The 17869-nt window shown below is 45.7% G+C and overlaps 1 protein-coding gene across 7 annotated transcripts in view; it reads left to right on the top strand.

Moving 5' to 3' along the window:
• MICAL2 (microtubule associated monooxygenase, calponin and LIM domain containing 2) overlaps positions 1-17869 on the top strand; it is a 320593-nt gene that overhangs the window by 80575 nt on the left and 222149 nt on the right. For all 7 annotated transcript variants that reach the window (XM_073604070.1, XM_073604065.1, XM_073604063.1 and 4 more), the window contains exon 2: positions 5742-6091. In XM_073604070.1, coding sequence (XP_073460171.1) covers positions 5828-6091 — 264 coding nt within the window. In that variant the 5' untranslated portion in view covers positions 5742-5827. The remainder of the gene's footprint in view (positions 1-5741; positions 6092-17869) is intronic.

Genomic DNA, 17869 nt, shown 5'->3' with positions numbered 1-17869 from the left:
CCTGCACGAGTGCCCCTATAGCAAGTGGCTTGCTATGGGGGCACTCATCCAGGGGGGAGGAGCCAGGAGCACTGGTGGGGAATGGGAGAAGAGGAGAATCAGGACTGATCTGTGCAAAACCGTGGCGGCCGGTGGTAATTTTTTTTTAGGGGGGGGGCGGCAAACAGTATAACACCCCCCCCCCCGGTCGGGTGGGTCTGGTGCACTTACCCCATCTATAGTGGGCAGCACTTCAACAAGGCTTCACCGGTGGCTTCCCTTGCTGGGTGGCGGCAACAGCTTTCCCTTCCCCTGCTCTCCACGGGCATCGCGGCAGCTTCCATTTCCTCCCTCCTCCTCAGCGGCCAATTGGGACTCTTCTCTTTTCGGCCAATCGGAAAATGGGTTTTTAGACCTGCTTCTGATTGGCCGGGTATGAGGCTCAGTGTTTCAATAGCGAATATTCATTCGCTGTTGTAACACCTGGGTGGGCTCCTGCGCCACAAGCCCACCCTATTTTGAAGCCTATTAGAGCCTCTGGCTCTAATCATGTGCTTTAAAAAAAAAACACCCCCGCCGCTGTAATTCACGCGCCTGGCGTCCTGAAAGGGGCCAGATGCATGAATAGGGGTGTGTCCTGCAAAATAGCGGATAAATAGTGGCTAAATGGGGCAGCGCCCTAGCGTCCCTTATAGACGGGCTGCCACTGTGTTTGTTAATAATAAAATAATACCTTTACAATTACTGTTTGCAGTACAGCAGATTTTTTTTTCTCTGGTCTTTTAGAGTGTAAGAAGACAATGACTTTTCTAAGCCCTATCTCTGAGAAGTACTAACACTGACTGAGGGAACATGGGAGAAGCAGACAGGGTGAGCTAGGAATGAACTAACTAGCATTAAACGGGAGGGGAGGACAGAGGGAAGTATCAAATCACATAAGTAAACAATTTGCAGTGGCTCCATATGGCCACTAGATGTCAGCATACTACAGAACAATAATAACCTGATGCAGCTCAATACAACGCAGAATAAATACATATCAGTGGGGCAGAAGGAGCAGCTTGGGGGGGGGGGGGGACCGTCTGAACGGAGAGGAGGAATTAGATAGGTAGAACTTCTTCTTTTTAATGTTCCCCCAGATATTTAACCCTTGCAGCGCCACTGCAAGGATAGTTTTGAATCCCCCCCCCCCCCCCGGAGTTCAGCTTTTTAGCCAAAACAAGCTTGGTATGAAGTTGAAGGACGTGTGAAATCATTTGTTGAATTGAGGACACGGTGTTCTCTGCTGCAGATTGTTTAGGTATGAGATCCTGGAATAATAACCGTGGTGGATATCGCGGGATAACGCAGCGGGCGGTGGTGACTTTGTTACCTGCCGGCGTATATATCTGGACGCGGAGAGAATTCTTGCAGACGGATCGTCTTCTTATTAGATTATAAAGGAGTTCATGTCCTCCTCTCTGGTCACTGGGTGTCCTGCCAGGCGCTTCTCCGCATCCACCGCGCACGTCGTTATTAAAGGAAATATTTCAGGCGTGTTACGCGTCCAGTTATTACCGGGGATAACACAACATCCTTACGTCTCCCAATGCTCTGCTTGCTGCCCGCTACTCACCATATATCATTTTTGCTGTGGGTGCAAAGCATCATGACCCCAGCATGTGAACACCCCTCCCGTTTGCTGCCATTGCATGGCTCCCAACTGTCCCGGATTTCGAGGGACTGTCCCTTATTTGGAGCAATGTCCCTCTGTCCCTCATTCCTCCTCATTTGTTCCTCATTTTGGTCTGATCTATATAGTTGTATATAAAATGCACTTTTTATCTTTCAAAACGTGTTTCCCAGAGCTAAACCTTTCATCCAATTTCTAAATTGCTGCATTTGTAAATTCCAAAAGCCAATATAAAGGAATAGTAGTGGTAAAAAAAAAGCACTTGTGGGTTTAACCAATCTTGGTTTTTTGTACAATTCTCCTTTAAGGGGGAGTGGCCAGGGGTGTGTCCTATGCCTGCATACTTTTGCTGATAGGTGTCCCTCATTCCCTTCTCAAAAAGTTGGGAGGTGTGTCATTGCAGCCACTGTACCCATCATATGCAGCCTCTGTGCCCATCATATGCCGCCTGTGCCCATCATATGCAGCCTCTGTGCCCATCATATGCAGCCTCTGTGCCCATCATATGCAGCCTCTGTGCCCAGCATATGCAGCCTCTGTGCCCATCATATGCCGCCTGTGCCCATCATATGCAGCCTCTGTGCCCATCATATGCCGCCTGTGCCCATCATATGCAGCCTCTGTGCCCATCATATGCAGCCTCTGTGTCCATCATATGCCGCCTGTGCCCATCATATGCAGCCTGTGCCCATCATATGCAGCCTCTGTGCCCATCATATGCCGCCTGTGTCCTTTATATGCAGCCTCTGTGCCCATCATATGCAGCCTCTGTGCCCATCATATGCCGCCTGTGCCCATCATATGCAGCCTCTGTGCCCATCATATGCTGCCTGTGCCCATCATATGCAGCCTCTGTGCCCAGCATATGCAGCCTCTGAGAACCCCCCCCCCCGCTCGCCGTCTGACCGGCACACACTTACCCCATCTTGGTGGCGGGTGACGGGCAGCGAGCTGTGGGACATGCAGCGGGTCAGGACGGCTCCTGTGTCCTCCATGGTTCTCTGTCCTCCCATGTGTCTCTTCTTCCGTTCCTTCCGTCCAATCGGAGCACCTGTGCCTTCAGCCAATCAGGTGACGGGTATCAGATCTGAGCCTCCTGATTGGCTGAGAGGCGGTTCAGTGTTAGAAAAGCAAATATTCATTTGGTTTGCTAACACACCTGGGTGGACTGCGAGTGCAATGCTCCGCACTCCAAGTCCACCTTTTTTGAAGTCCATTAGAGCCTATGGCTCTGATCAGGTGCTTCAAAAATACACCCCCCCGCCGCTGGAATCGAGGCGTCCGAAAAGGGGCCGGACTCCTGAATAGGGGGTGGCTACAGCAGCCGTGAATAGATTCATGCAATGCGTGAATCTATCCATTCTACACGGAGGGGGGTGGCAGGAGAGAGGGGGCGGCGCCCGTGCGCCATTAATGGACGCACCGCCACTGGCTTGCAGCAATACTAAAAATCCATTATAAAGAAAAAAAATTCAGAAGTAAGCACCTAGATAATGAAAAAACACAGACTAGGCAGGGACCCCCAGGGGCCACACAGTAAATACCAAAGGGGCAGCATTTGGTCCTGTAACTGCAGAATGGGTACCAGGGGGGAACAGGGGCACAGGGGCATAGGGGCACAGGGGCATAGGGGCACAGGGGCATAGGGGCACAGGGGCAAGACTCTCTGTTCACCACAATCTCCCCGGCTGAGCTCTATATGGGTGAAAGTGAAGAAGGTGAGAAATTCGGCATTCCAAAGACTTCCCTTTCACATGCAGTCAGGGGAGAAGGAGCTTTGCTGTCTACAAATGTTGCTAATCCGCATAGCCAGCTCCATGATCCCTGCGGTTTTCTGGTGCGCTAATCTGAGAGCGCTGTGTGTGTAACACGCGTTTTGTGTCTGTGTATAAACTTTTGTCCCTAGAAGTCATTATAAGTCTACATTTATTTAAAACATTTTTTTTAAAAATCTTCCCATATGGTTACAGCGGTAATATACCCAAAAGCAAACATTTATTATATTGCAGCTTACCAGTTCTTAGATGTGACGGCTGCATTAGTTTCCTTTATCTTCATCTGATGAATCTTCAAAGGGGCTGAGGAGCTGGGCCAGTACAGGCAGTCATTAAAAAAAAACTCCCAGAGGAAGAGAGGGCTGTGACTTGGAGGGAGGGGATTGTTCTCTAGGATATTGATTCTTTTCCTGGAGTAGTCAAATTTTCTGACAAGTTCAGAGATGCATTGCAAGTGAATAAAAAAATGATTCATGGAAAGAGAAAAACACTGTGTGTCAGCAAATAAAATAATTGATTTTTTTTTCTGTGCTTTTATCTGTAATTCTTTAAGTTGGTGACAGGGTTCTCTTTCCCTAGTTATGGGCACTGAGCATGTCATTAAGATACACGGGGCTTGTGTAGTACACCTTGTCCTTCTGCCCCTCTGCCCTTGCTGGCAATTGCCAACTGTCAAAACGACAGCCGGGAGTTGTTGTTTAAATATAACAGGGACCATCTGATACAATGTTTACAAACACTATTCTGATGTGAGATAGAAAAATACAAAGAATCATTGCTTGTAAACATTGTTCAGATGGGATATATAGGCACACAGGATGTTTACGCAGCTCTCCCAAACACCTATTTTTATATTTTTATTTAATAAATATAATATTCATTATACATTTTTATATTATTATTAATATATATATATATATATATATATATATATATATATATATATATATAAATAAAATATTATAATATTAAATATATATATATATAGTAAGAGTATAGAGTAATAATACTAGGAATAACAATAATAGTAATTTTACTATTATAAATCCTGTATGATAATAATAATATTAATGATATTAATAATAATATTTAATGATGATATAAAAATATATAATAAATATTATATTTATTAAATAAAAAATATATAAAAAATTGCAATTATATATATATATATATATATATATATATATATATATATATATATATATATATATATATAAATAAAATATTATAATATTAAATATATATATATATATATATTATTTAGAGTAATAATACTAGGAATAATAATAATAGTAATTTTACTATTATAAATCCTGTATAAATCCTATTAATAATAATATTTAATGATGACATAAAATATATAATAAATATTATATTTATTAAATAAAAAATATATAAAAAATTGCAATTATATATATATATATATATATATATATATATATATATATATATATATATATATATATATATATATATATATATATATATATATATATATGTAATATTGAGTAATAATAATATTAATAATAATATAAAAATATATAATAAATATGTATATATAATATATATATATATAAATAATATATTTATAAAGCGTAAAATACCAAAAAACATAACAAAAAAAAAATGCAGAGTTGGCAACCCAAAGTGATCTGCTTTTTTTGCCACAGTACTTTAGAAATGAAGAAACATGCCAGTATTAGGGAAATAAAACATGGCACATACGGGTCAGATCAGGGACAGGATGGGGCTGACATATACTGTAGAGGAGTGATGACAGTAGAGGGGTGGATATCAGTGTATCTGGCAGCGGTTATACTTTTGTAGTTTCTTTTTTTACTTCGTGCCGGATCAGGAACTTCCTTCTCACCTCACACCGCCATCACTGTGTGAGATTAAAGTGATAGCAGCTGCTAACCGCAGCCCATGTAAAAAATGTGTGATCACTGTGATTTTTCACAGCAAGCACATGGTACAGGGCCACTCTGAATGGCTCTGTACATTGATTTAGTACGCTACACTGGACAGTGCACCCACATTGTGCTCATGTACATGCTAGAATGGCCGCAATGAACACTTAAAAGTTTATGTACAATAGCCAGACAGCAAGTGGTTAGGTAATGACAAAGTCATTGCTCAATAAACAGGCCCAAAGCAGTAATATAAATGTTGCTCTGGTCCATAGGGGGCGCACAAGTGTCAGAGCTGAACTGATTAAAAACCTGGATTGTCTTTGAATTTATAAACAGTTTGTTAACATGATTCAATGAGTGGCCGCCGTCCTCATACATGACTGATTTTTCTGGTTGCAGGTGTCACAGTCACGTGCGGTCCAAGCCTTCTCCTGCTTCATGTAGAGCCCCGCAGACCTGGCCGAACCATCCAGACGCTTTGAACGATGGGAGAGAACGATGACGAGAAGCAGAGCCAGGCCGGGCAGCTCTTCGAGAACTTTGTCCAGGCCACCACATGTAAAGGAACCCTGCAGGCCTTCAACATTCTCACCCGGCAGCTGGAGCTGGACCTCCAGGACTACCGGCACTTCTACAGCAAGCTGAAGTCCAAGGTGACCAGCTGGAAGGCCAAGGCCTTGTGGAATAAGCTGGACAAACGGAACGGCCAGAAGGAGTACAAGAAAGGGAAAGCATGCCTCGGCACTAAGGTGAGGACATTCAACAAGGACATTTCATATTATTTGTAGACCTTCATTGATCTACCTGTTGGAAATGTGCTGTAGATGTAACTCTTACCAGACAAGATAGGTGAAAAAAATACCCCCAAATAAGGTTGTGGGACTTTAACGGCAACAGCGTAATGTAAAAAACAATTTTATTCCATAGAAAAATTTATATATGTATACAAAACATTAGCATAGTAAATAAACATAACACAGTGAACACAATAAAAAGCTGAAACACAGCTGTACTGATGTGCATTGGATAAAGATGCTTCCACGAAGGCCAAAGATGGTGCTGGACACGGGGCTGAGCCCTTCTTGCTTTATTAAAACAAAGGGAACACACAACAGGAAATGACATCATAACCATGTCGTTCCTTCATATCACAGCTCCCCCTCTTCACATCACAGCCCCCTCTTTACATCATAGCTCCCACGCCATTACGTCAGTGTCCTCAAACCCCCTTCACATCAAAGCACCCTGGCCTTTTCTATCAGTGTTCTTAGTCTCCCCTTCACATCACAGTATCCTCTTTACATTATATCCCCCCCTTTACATCACAGTACCCACTTTACATTATATCCCCCCCTTTACATCACAGTACCCACTTTACATTATATTTCCCCCTTTACATCACAGTACCCACTTTACATTATATTCCCCCCTTTACATCACAGTACCCCCTTTACATTATATTTCCCCACATCCCAGTCCCCCTTCCTTCACATCAATGCTCCCTTTCCCTTTTTTACCAGTGTTCTCAGTCCCCCCTTCACATCACAGTCCCCCTTCTAGTTCATGGACCCCCCTTTACATCAGTGTTCTCAGTCCCCCTCTCCCTTTACATCACTTTACCCTTTTTCAGGAGTGTTCTCAGTCCCTCTTTCACATCAGTGTCTTCAGCCCCCCTCACAATACAATCCCCCCCTTATATCACAGCCCCCTTTGCATCACAACCCCCCCCCCTTATATCTAATTCCCCTCTCTTCTTCACACTCCCCGCTTTTTCACATTACAACCCCCCTTTACATCAAAATCACCCCTCCAATAACAGCCCCCCCCCCCAATGGCACCCTTTTACATCAGAGTACCCCCCTTTACATCACAGTCCCCCTTTACATTATATTCTCACCTTTAAATCACTTTCCACTTTTTACAGCAGTGCTCTCAGCCCCCCCTTCACACCACAGTATCCTCTTTACATTATATTCCCCCCTTTACATCACAGTACCTCCTTTGCATTATATCCCCCCTTCACAGTACCCCCTTTACATTATATTTCCCCACATCACAGTCCCCTTTCCTTCACATCAATGCTCCCTTTCCCTTTTTACCAGTGTTCTCAGTCTCCCCTTCACATCACAGCCCCCCTTCTAATTCATGTACCCTCCTTTACATCAGTGTTCTCAGTCCCCCTCCCCCTTTACATAACAGTCCCCCCTTTACATCTCCCCCCCTTATATCACAGCCCCCTCTGATCACAACCCCCCCCCCCCCCATAACTAATTCCCCTCTCTTCTTCACACTCCCCGCTTCACATTACAACCCCCCTTTACATCAAAATCCCCCTTCCAATTACAGCCCCCCCCCCCCCCCCCCCAATGCAAAAAAATAATACTAAAAATGCCATAAATCTATCCCCTATTTTGTAGGCCTCAAGAAATGCGATAGTCCGTCGGTACATCGGGATTGATCAATTTTCAGATATATATCCTATAGTTTGTGGACTCTTTAGCTCTCCTACAGACTAAATAATATTCACTGATTTGGGTTATTTTCACCAAAGAAATGTAGCAGAATACATTTTGGCCTAAATTTATGAAGAACAACATTTATTTGCAAAATTTGATAAACAAAGGAAAAAATGTTTTATTTCTTTCGCTTATTTAGCAAAAAAAAAAATTAAAAAAAAATCAGTGGTGATTAAATACCACCAAAAGAAATCTCTATTTGTGCAAACAAAATGATAAGAATTTAGTTTGGGTGCAGCGTTGCATGACCGCACAATCGTCATTTAACCACTTCGGCCCCCGGAAGGATTTATCCACTTCCTGACCGGGCCATTTTTTTTTTTTTATTTGCGATACGGCACTGCGTGTCGCTTTAGTTGACAATTGCGCGGTCGTGCGACGCTGTGCCTAAACAAAATTGATGTCCTTTTTTTCCCCACAAATAGAGCTTTCCTTTGGTGGTATTCGATCACCTCTGCCTGTTTTTACTTTTTGCGCTATATACAAAAAAAGAGCGACGATTTAAAAAAAAAAAAAAAAACAATATTTTTTACTCTACGATAATAAATATCCATAAAAAAATAAAAGATGTAAAATAAAAAACAAATTTCTTCATCAGTTTAGGCCAATATTTTTATTATAATTTTTTTAATTTTAATTAGTAATGGCGGTGATCTGCAATTTTTAGCGGGACAGCGACATTGCGGCAGACAGATCGGATACTTTTAACACTTTATTGGGACCAGTGACATTTATACAGCAATCAGAGATTTTTGCTATAATAAATATTCCAAAAAAAAAAATGTAAAACAACTAATCTCTTCATCAGTTTAGGCCAATATGTACTCTTCTACATTATTTTGGTGCAAAAATCCCAATAAGCGTATATTGATTGCTTTGCACAAAAGTTATCACGTCTACAAAATAGGGGATAGATTTATGCCATTTTTATTATTATTATTTTTTTTTACTAGTAATGGCAGTGATCTGCGATTTTTTTTTTAGAGAGACTGCGACATTGCGGCGGACAGATCGGACACTTTTGACACTTTTTTGGGACCACTGACATTTATACAGCGATCAGAGCTATAAAAATGCACTGTTTACTGTATAAAAGACACTGGCAGGGAAAGGGTTAACACTAGGGGGCGATCAAGGGGTTAAATGTGTTCCCTAGGGAGGTGTTTCAAGGTGTGGGGGGGGACCTGAATGGGAGTAGAGAGATATTGCTATTTCTGATCATTAGGAACAGACAATCACACTCTACTCCCCTGACAGAACGGGGGACTGTTTTGTTTACACTGGCAGATCCCCATTCTGCTCCTCTGTGGAAGCGATCGCGGGTGTGACCCGCCGATTGGCTCCCCTGCTAGCGAATGGCCAGGCGTGCCTCTGGCAGCACATGCGCGACCTGCTGATTGGCTCCCTTGCTAGCGAATGGGCACTTGCGCCTCTGGCAGCACTTGCGCGCCTCACTGATTGGCTCCCCTGCTAGCGAATGGGCACGTGTGACTCTGGGCAGCACACGCGCGACCACAGAACGCCTCGTACGCGCCCCGACGTACAATGATGCCGAGTCGCGCAGGAGAGCCAACCTGCCGGGGTACAACTGCGGTGGCCGGTTCGGGAACTGGTTAAAGGCACAACAGCGCCAAAAGCTCAAAATTAGGAAAGGGGTAAAAGTGCACGGTACTAGAACGGTTAGCCGCGTTTGCCGCACGTAGGGCAAGCATTCAAAAGAATGGAAAAGGAATAAGAGTGGTGCGCTTGTTCAATAACGTGCCATGAATTAATATACTTAAAAAATGAACATGATAAATATCCAAAAACATACAAATAAATAAATGTGAATAAAAGTCCAACTAAAGCCGAATGGTAGGAGTCAGTTCATATAAAGCGCTGCGTAAACTGTTGGCGCTATATAAATCCTGTATAATAATAATAATAATAGAGATAAGAATCTCATAGGAGTAACTTGATAGAAGAAAAAACAGACAACTCATCTATTTTGACTATAATCACCGTAGGTTGATGGTTTATATTTTTTTAAAACAAAATTACACCTAGTAGCGCGCAACTTTATTCCTTTATAACACATTCAAAAGAATGAGCTGCCCGCGTTAAAATCACGCCAAAAAAAAAAAAAAAAAAGCGATACGGTGGAGTGAATGGGATTTCATTCTTTAGTAAAAGATACTTCTAGAGGACGGGGGGTGGGGGAACTCCCAGATCTTTTCGTTTTTTTGCTTGTATAACATCCTGCAGTTGAGCGCGCCGCGGGTACGTCGCCGCCATGCTGTGCCATTTCACAGTCTATGACTGCCAGTCAGGCGTCCGATTTACCTTCTCTGCTTCCATTTATGTAGAAAGTACAAAACATGTCAATCCCTCGGATCGCCTCGGATCGCCTCGCAGCGCCTCGCAGCGCCGGCGGATTTCACAACATTTTTCCACAATTCGTCCAAAACGTTAAACATGCATTTTTTTGGGGTTGAGTCACCTTCTCGTGCCAATGGCAGGAATACATCATCTTCCTTTCTGGGGGGGGGGGGGAGTCAATCTCAGCCGCTTAGACTGGTTCCGTCTTGCCTGGCTGGGGCGGCACGTCAGCCCTTAACGGGTCACTTCGTAGTCGCTTTATCATCTGGAGTGAGCGGTTGGCTCAAGCAGACACTTTGTGTGTTTTTAGAAAAGTACATTCCTCCGCCTCAACGTAATCCGTGTAAGCTCCACTTCCTATTATTTTAAGGAGGACTGTTTGTCGAGGTTCTTAGTTCAGGTTGGTAGTAACGGGACGGACCAAAAAAAAAAAAAAGGAAACTTTAAAAGGGAACAAAAACTTTTGAATATACTCCTCAATAGTCGATTTTGTGTGCACCAACCGCCCTTTGCAAACCCAGATATGACCTTGTAAAAGTAGCAGTGACATCATCACTGGGCTGTACATAACCTGTGCAGAGAGCGGAGCTGTGGGAGGGGCCAACAGGCTCCATCCACAATAGAGTGCATGTAAAGAACTACAGGAGGGGGCGGAGACAAGAACAGACACCCTGCACAAGGAAAGAGAGCAGAGCTGTGGGAGGAGCTAACAGGCTCCACCCACTATAGATTGCCTGTAGAGAACTACAGGAGGGGGTGGAGACGAGACCAGTCACCCTGCACAAGGAGAGAGAAAGCAGAGCTGTGGGAGGGGCCAACAGGCTCCACCCACTAGAGAGTGCCTGTAGAGAACTACAGGAGGGGGGCGGAGACAAGAACAGTCACCCTGCACAAGGAGAGAAAGTAGAGATGTGGGAGGGGCTCGGCAGGCTCCACCCACTAGAGAGTGCCTGTAGAGAACTACAGGAGGGGGCGGAGACGAGACCAATCACTTTGCACAAGGAGAGAGAAAGCAGAGCTTTGGAAGGGGCCAACAGGCTCCATCCACAATAGAGTGCATGTAGAGAACTACAGGAGGGGGCGGAGACAAGAACAGTCACCCTGCACAAGGAGAGAAAGTAGAGATGTGGGAGGGGCTCGGCAGGCTCCACCCACTAGAGAGTGCCTGTAGAGAACTACAGGAGGGGGCGGAGACGAGACCAATCACTTTGCACAAGGAGAGAGAAAGCAGAGCTTTGGGAGGGGCCAACAGGCTCCACCCACTAGAGAGTGCCTGTAGAGAACTACAGGAGGGGGCGGAGACAAGAACAGTCACCCTGCACAAGGAGAGAGAAAATAGAGCTGTGGGAGGGGCTCAGCAGGCTCCACCCACTACAGAAAACTGCAGAAAAGGGCGGAGACAAGACTAGTCACCTTACACAAGGGCGGAGAGCTGAGCTGTGGAAGGGGCCCAGCAGTTTTTTTTTTATATGGTGTCCCCCCCCCCCTCCCTAATGTAGGCCGGACCCTTATCCTTGCTTAAAGTCTGTTATGGATTTGAAGAGGGAACCCCACACAAAAAAATTGTAGGATCCCCCCAAAATCCATAGCAAACCCATATGCGATCATGCAGCCTGCCAGGCAATGAAAGAAATGTGGTGGGGGGGAGGGGAACCCTAAAAAAAGGAGGGGCTCTGTTGGAGACCTGTATGTAAAGGGGACTTTGATGTAAGTGGGGACTTTAATGGGGATTCTGATGTAAGGGGAACTGTGATAGGAACCCTGATGTAAAGGGCGACCTAATGGAGACTCTAATGTGCAGGGGAACTCGAATAGAGACCCTAATATAAGGAGGGGCCCTGAGGGGGACCTGGATGTAAAGGGGACTCTTATGTAAGGGGACTCTGATGGGAACCCTGATGTAAGTAGGGACCCTTATGGGGACTTTGATATAAGGGGGACTCTGATTGGGACTGTAATGTAAGGGGAGCCTTTGATGTATAGGGGAACTCTAATGGGGACCCTAGTAAAAGGAAGGACTCTGATTGGGACCCTGATGTAAAGGGGATTTTAATGGGAACTCTGATGTAAGTAGGAACCCTAATGGGGACTCTGATGTAAAGGGAACTCTGATAGGAACCCTGATGTAAAGGGGGACTCTAATGTGCAGGCAAACTCGAGTGGGGACCCTAATATAAGGAGGGGCCCTGAGGGGGACCTGGATGTAAAGGGGACTCTTATGTAAGGGGACGCTGATGGGAACCCTGATGGGGACTCTGATGTAAGGAGAACTCTGCTTGGGACTCTAATATAAGGGGAGCCTTTGACGTATAGGGGAACTCTAATGGGGACCCTAACAAAAGTTAGGACTCTGATTGGGACCCTGATGTAAAGGGGGCTTTAATGTAAGGGGACTCTGATGGGAACTCTGATGTAAGTAGGAACCCTAATGGGGACTCTAATGTAAAGGGAACTCTGATAGGAACCTGGATGTAAAGGGGGACTCTATTGGATACTCTGACGTGCAGAGGAACTCGGATGAGGACCCTAAAATGAGGAGGGGCTTTGATGGAGACCTGTATGTAAAGGGGACTTTGATGTAAGTGGGGAGCTTAATGGGGACTCTGAGGGGAACTCTAATGTAAGGGGGCACAAAGGATATGTCACCCTTACACTAAGGATCCAAAAAAGGTCCACGGCTTTATTTAACAATCATATCACAGCAACATAGCGACATTTTGGGGCCACATGAAGACCCCTTCATCAGGCAGGTGACAAGTAAGGTGCAAAACAGAAATATATTTAAAGACACATTTCAAGGGATAGAAAATTGAGTGCTCTCTGCCCCCCCCCCCCCCCCGATGATGTCATAATGATGTCACCAACCCACCAAAACTACATTAAACTCTTCATGAACATTCACGTGTTTTATAACCATTTCCGTGGACTAAAATAGGGGGGGCTCTGATGAGGACTGTGATGTGAGGGGGGTACTGATAGGGTTTTAATGTAAAGAGGGTCTCTGATAGGGATGTAAGGGGGGACCCTGATGGGGACCCTGATGTATGAGAGGTCTTTGATGGGGATATTTTTGGTCCACGAATATTTGTAAAATATACAATGTGAATGTACTAAAAAGTTTGGAGACCCCGGTATGTAAACCATAAAAAGAGACTTCACCCGAAAAAAAGGTGAAAATAGTATTTATGGGTAGAAAAGTGGCCGCTGTTTTATGACATAAGGGGCACAGAGGAAAGGAGAAGTCATCTGGTGAAGCTGGCCAGGCTCCAGAAGTTCCAAGCTCCAGATGAGTTTCATTTGAACGTTGAGGCAGATCTTCCATCAGAGCATTTTATGGCACCATTATTGGACTTGACAAATTTCGTAAGGAAAAAACCCTAAAACATTTCCTTCGAATTGCCGTGTCGATGTTCCGAATTCTCCATTTTGGGACGCTCGGTCATGAGCGTTTTGGTCAAGAAAAACTCTTCACCCAACTCCTTCGATTCTCCTGGTCATTGTCGTAGAAAAGAAACATTGACCTGAACCCATTAATAGAACATCATGAAAACACTTTTTTTTTTTTTCTAACCAAACTTCACTGTTTTTTTGGCCAACTTTCGAGTTTCCATCTCCTTTAATCCGGTTGGGGTTTTTTTCCTTCCGGCTGATGAAGGTTTCTCATCTACAAAGCGGTCGTTGGACCACCCAGAGGATCGGCGGACGTCAGCGGCTCGGGACGGGTTCTGCTTATTTTCTCTGGGGATTTGAGCAGCTGCTGGTCATTTGTCGTGGAATAATTCAGCCTCTTAGGTTTCAGTAGCAGGGAACCCGATCGGGGATCTCTGATGTTCCGTGTTAGCGCTCCGCGACCTGCAACAGAGGGAAATCGTGACGGCTTCCCACCGCTCAGGGCATTTTATTTAGCCGTACACCTCATTTGCTACATAAGAGTTTTATCATAAACTATTCTGTGTATTATATATATGTTATATCTTTAAAGGATATCTATCATGTATGTATCATGCATCATTTTCAGGGGTTAAAAGTTTGTCTTTGTATTCATTTTAATGCTGAAGTTTAATCTGCTCCTGTTTTACCTTCCCTGGTTCCTCCCCCCCCCCCCCCATCAATATCCTAATTTATTTTTTAAACACCTTCTGGTTTCATAGCTTAACTTATTTTAGATCCAACAGTGTCATCACTGGATCTCTGTGCTTCTCTATGCAATGCAAGCAGATTGTGGCTGGTGGGAGGGGCACTAGCCACGACATGCCTGTATTGCATACAGAAGCACAAAGACCCTGTGATGACACCGGCTTCCTGAAAGCATCACAGCGCCCCTCCTCAGTTCCCCTCTCCAGAGCCCTCAGTCCTGATGCAAGCAGTATGTTGGCTCCTGGGAGGAGTTATGCAAATATCAAAATGCCTGCAGGCTGACATTTTCCTTCCTGTAATAAAGACTGCTCACTGCTGCTCTCTCTCCTTGTGCAGGGTGACTGGTCTGGTCTCCGCCCCCTCCTGTAGTTCTCTACAGGCAATCTATAGCGGGTGGAGCCTGTTGGCCCCTCCCACAGCTCTGCTTTCTCTCCTTGTGCAGGGTGACTGTTCTTGTCTCCGCCCCCCTCCTGTAGTTCTCTACAGGCAATCTATAGTGGGTGGAGCCTGTTTGCCCCTCCCACAGCTCTGCTTTCTTGCCTTGTACAGGGTGGACTGGTCTGGTCTCCGCCCCCCTCCTGTAGTTCTCTACAGGCAATCTATAGCGGGTGGAGCCTGTTGGCCCCTCCCACAGCTCTGCTTTCTTGCCTTGTGCAGGGTGACTGGTCTGGTCTCCGCCCCCTCCTGTAGTTCTCTACAGGCAGTCTATAGTGGATGGAGCCTGTTGGCCCCTCCCACAGCTCTGCTCTCTCTCCTCGCACCCCTAATACTTACTTGAGCCCCATCTCTATCCAGCTATGTCCACGAGTGCCTCAGCCATACAGGACTGTCCTTTCTGATTGGCTGTGACACAGCAGCGGCGCCATTGGCTCCCGCTGCTGTCAATCAAACTCAGTTAGCCAATAAGGGGGGGGGCAGGGCCGAACCACGGCTCCGCGTTTGAATGAACACACGGAGCTGCGGCCCGGGTGCCCCCATAGCAAGCTGCTTGCTGTGGGGGCACTCAACAGGAGGGAGGGGCCAGGAGCTCCAACCAGAGACCTGAGAAGAGGAGGATCGGGGCCGCTCTATGCAAAACTACTACACAGAGCAAGTAAGTATAACATGTTTGTTATTTTAATAGAAAAAAACTTTAGTATCACTTTAAATCCACATGTGTTTTTTTACCACTACTATTTCTTTATATTGGCTTTTGAAATCTACAAATGCAGAAATTTAAAAATCAGATGAAAGGTTTAGCACTGGGAAACACTTTGTGATCAGACCAAAATGAGGGACAAATGAGGAGGAAAGAGGGACAGAGGGACATTGCTCCAAATTAGGGACAGAATCAAGGACAGTCCCTCGGAATTAGGGACAGACCCTCGAAATTGGGGACAGTACCTCAAAATCAGGGACAGACCTTTGAAATCAGGGACAGACCCTCGAAATCAGGGACAGACTCTTGAAATCAGGGACAGTCCCTCAAAATCAAGGACAGTCCCTTGAAATTAGGGACAGACCCTCAAAATCAGGGACAGACCCTCGAAATCAGGGACAGTCCCTCAAAATCAGGGACAGACCCTCGAAATCAAGGACAGACTCTCGAAATCAGGGACAGTCCCTCAAAATCAGGGACAGTTGGGAGCTATGGATTTATATCCTATGTGATTATTGAGGATTATATTTGATGAAACTTTTTGTGTCTGGAGTTCAGCTTTAAAGCAGAAAAACATTTTCCATTGCATAGAGCAGAATGGTGATGATGGAACTGAGCGCGCTCACTGCGCTCGGATAAATCCTTCCAGGCAGGTAAGGAGAATGACCCCCTTCAGGATAATCCTTTTTATAGAAGCAATAACAACCTGATCCAAAAAGGAAAGTGCTGAGGTTCTGTATATTGCCAGGAGGTGGGTGGGGGGGGATGGGTGATACAGTTACAGAGCGAGTTCCCAAGCGACTGATTGGCTCCTCAGTGACATCAGGTCAGATCATCTTTCATCATATAGAGCCTGGAAAGAATGAGCATTACAGGGACAGCACGCTGACAACCCCGGTCACCGGAGAAGGGCGGTAATGGGAAGTTTTAAGCCGAATTCAGCACAGCTGTACAGACACTGACAACCACTTCGCTGACAACTACATGTAACCTGACCGCTTAAAGCGGAACTCCAGACTCTAAAACTTTTATATAAATATATTCCTTAACAGCCACAAAGAATATAAATCCCCTTCGTGTGGACCAGGATCCTTTGCAAATCCAGATATTACCTTGTAAAAGCAGCAGTGACATTATCGCTGTACTACAGGCTTCCAGCAGAGAACTACAGGAGGGGGCGGGGACAAGACCAGTCACCCTGCACAAGGATAGAGAGCAGAGCTGTGGGAGGGGCCAAGCAGGCTCCACCTACTAAAGGCAGCTCATAGAAAACTGCAGGAGGGGGCGGAGACAAGACCAGTCATCGTGCACAAGGAGAGCAGAGCTGTGGGAGGGGCCAAGCAGGCTCCGCCTACTAAAGGCAGCCCGTAGAAAACTGCAGGAGGGGGCGGAGACAAGACCAGTCACCCTGCACAAAAAGAGAGAGCAGAGCTGTGGGAGGGGCCAAGCAGGCTCCGCCTACTGCACGCTGACTATAGAGAACTGCAGGAGGGGGTGGAGACAAGACCAGTCATCCTGCACAAGGAGAGAGAGCAGAGCTGTGGGAAGGGCCAAGCAGGCTCCGCCTACTAAAAGTAGTCTGTAGAAAACTGCAGGAGGGGGCGGAGACAAGACCAGTCACCCTGCACAAAAAGAGAGAAAGCAGAGCTGTGGGAGGGACCCAGCAGGCTCCACCTACTACACGCTGACTATAAAAAACTGCTGGAGGGGGCGGAGACAAGACCAGTCACCCTGCATAAAGAGAGGAAGCAGAGCTGTAGGAGGATCTCAGCAGGCTCCACCCACTTCAGGCAGCCTGTAAAAAAAACTGCGGGAGGGGGCGGAGACAATACCAATCACCCTGCACAAGGAGAGGGAGCAGAGCTGTGGGAGGATGTCAGCAGGCTCCACCCACTACAGGCTGGCTGCAGAAAATGACAGGAGGGGGCGGAGTCGAGACCAGTCACCCTGCACAAGGAGAGAGAGCAGCAGTGAGCGGTCTTTATTACAGGAAACTCCTTTAATGAACTGTCACTTTGTATTGTCCCTTGGTCACGCACTAAGCAAGTGGCCAGCGAGTCGTTATTTTTGTTACATTGAACGATCGCGCCTTTTGCAAGGTGGCGGTCCAGCATCTGGCTCATTCATATGCTGCGGCCCTCGCCGGCTCGTCCGTAATCCACCTTCAAGCTCCCATTGTTTAAACATGAGCCGGCACTAAAGTTGAACCGCGTTGCATCACTGACATTTTTGGCGCTCCGCTCAACAAATGATTTTATTCCCCGCCTAACGTTTCCAATATAGAAATGACGGTGTCCTGCCAGCGGCCTTCTGCTGATCTGGGGGGATGGGGGGATTGGGGGGGGGGTTCCATGACGGGACGTGTCAGAGGGCCGAAT

The sequence above is a fragment of the Aquarana catesbeiana genome, linkage group LG11 (assembly GCF_042186555.1).
Source record: "Aquarana catesbeiana isolate 2022-GZ linkage group LG11, ASM4218655v1, whole genome shotgun sequence".
NCBI lineage: Eukaryota > Metazoa > Chordata > Amphibia > Anura > Ranidae > Aquarana > Aquarana catesbeiana.
The sequence above is the reverse complement of the archived record's forward strand: the minus strand, read 5'-3'. Positions and strand labels throughout refer to the sequence as shown.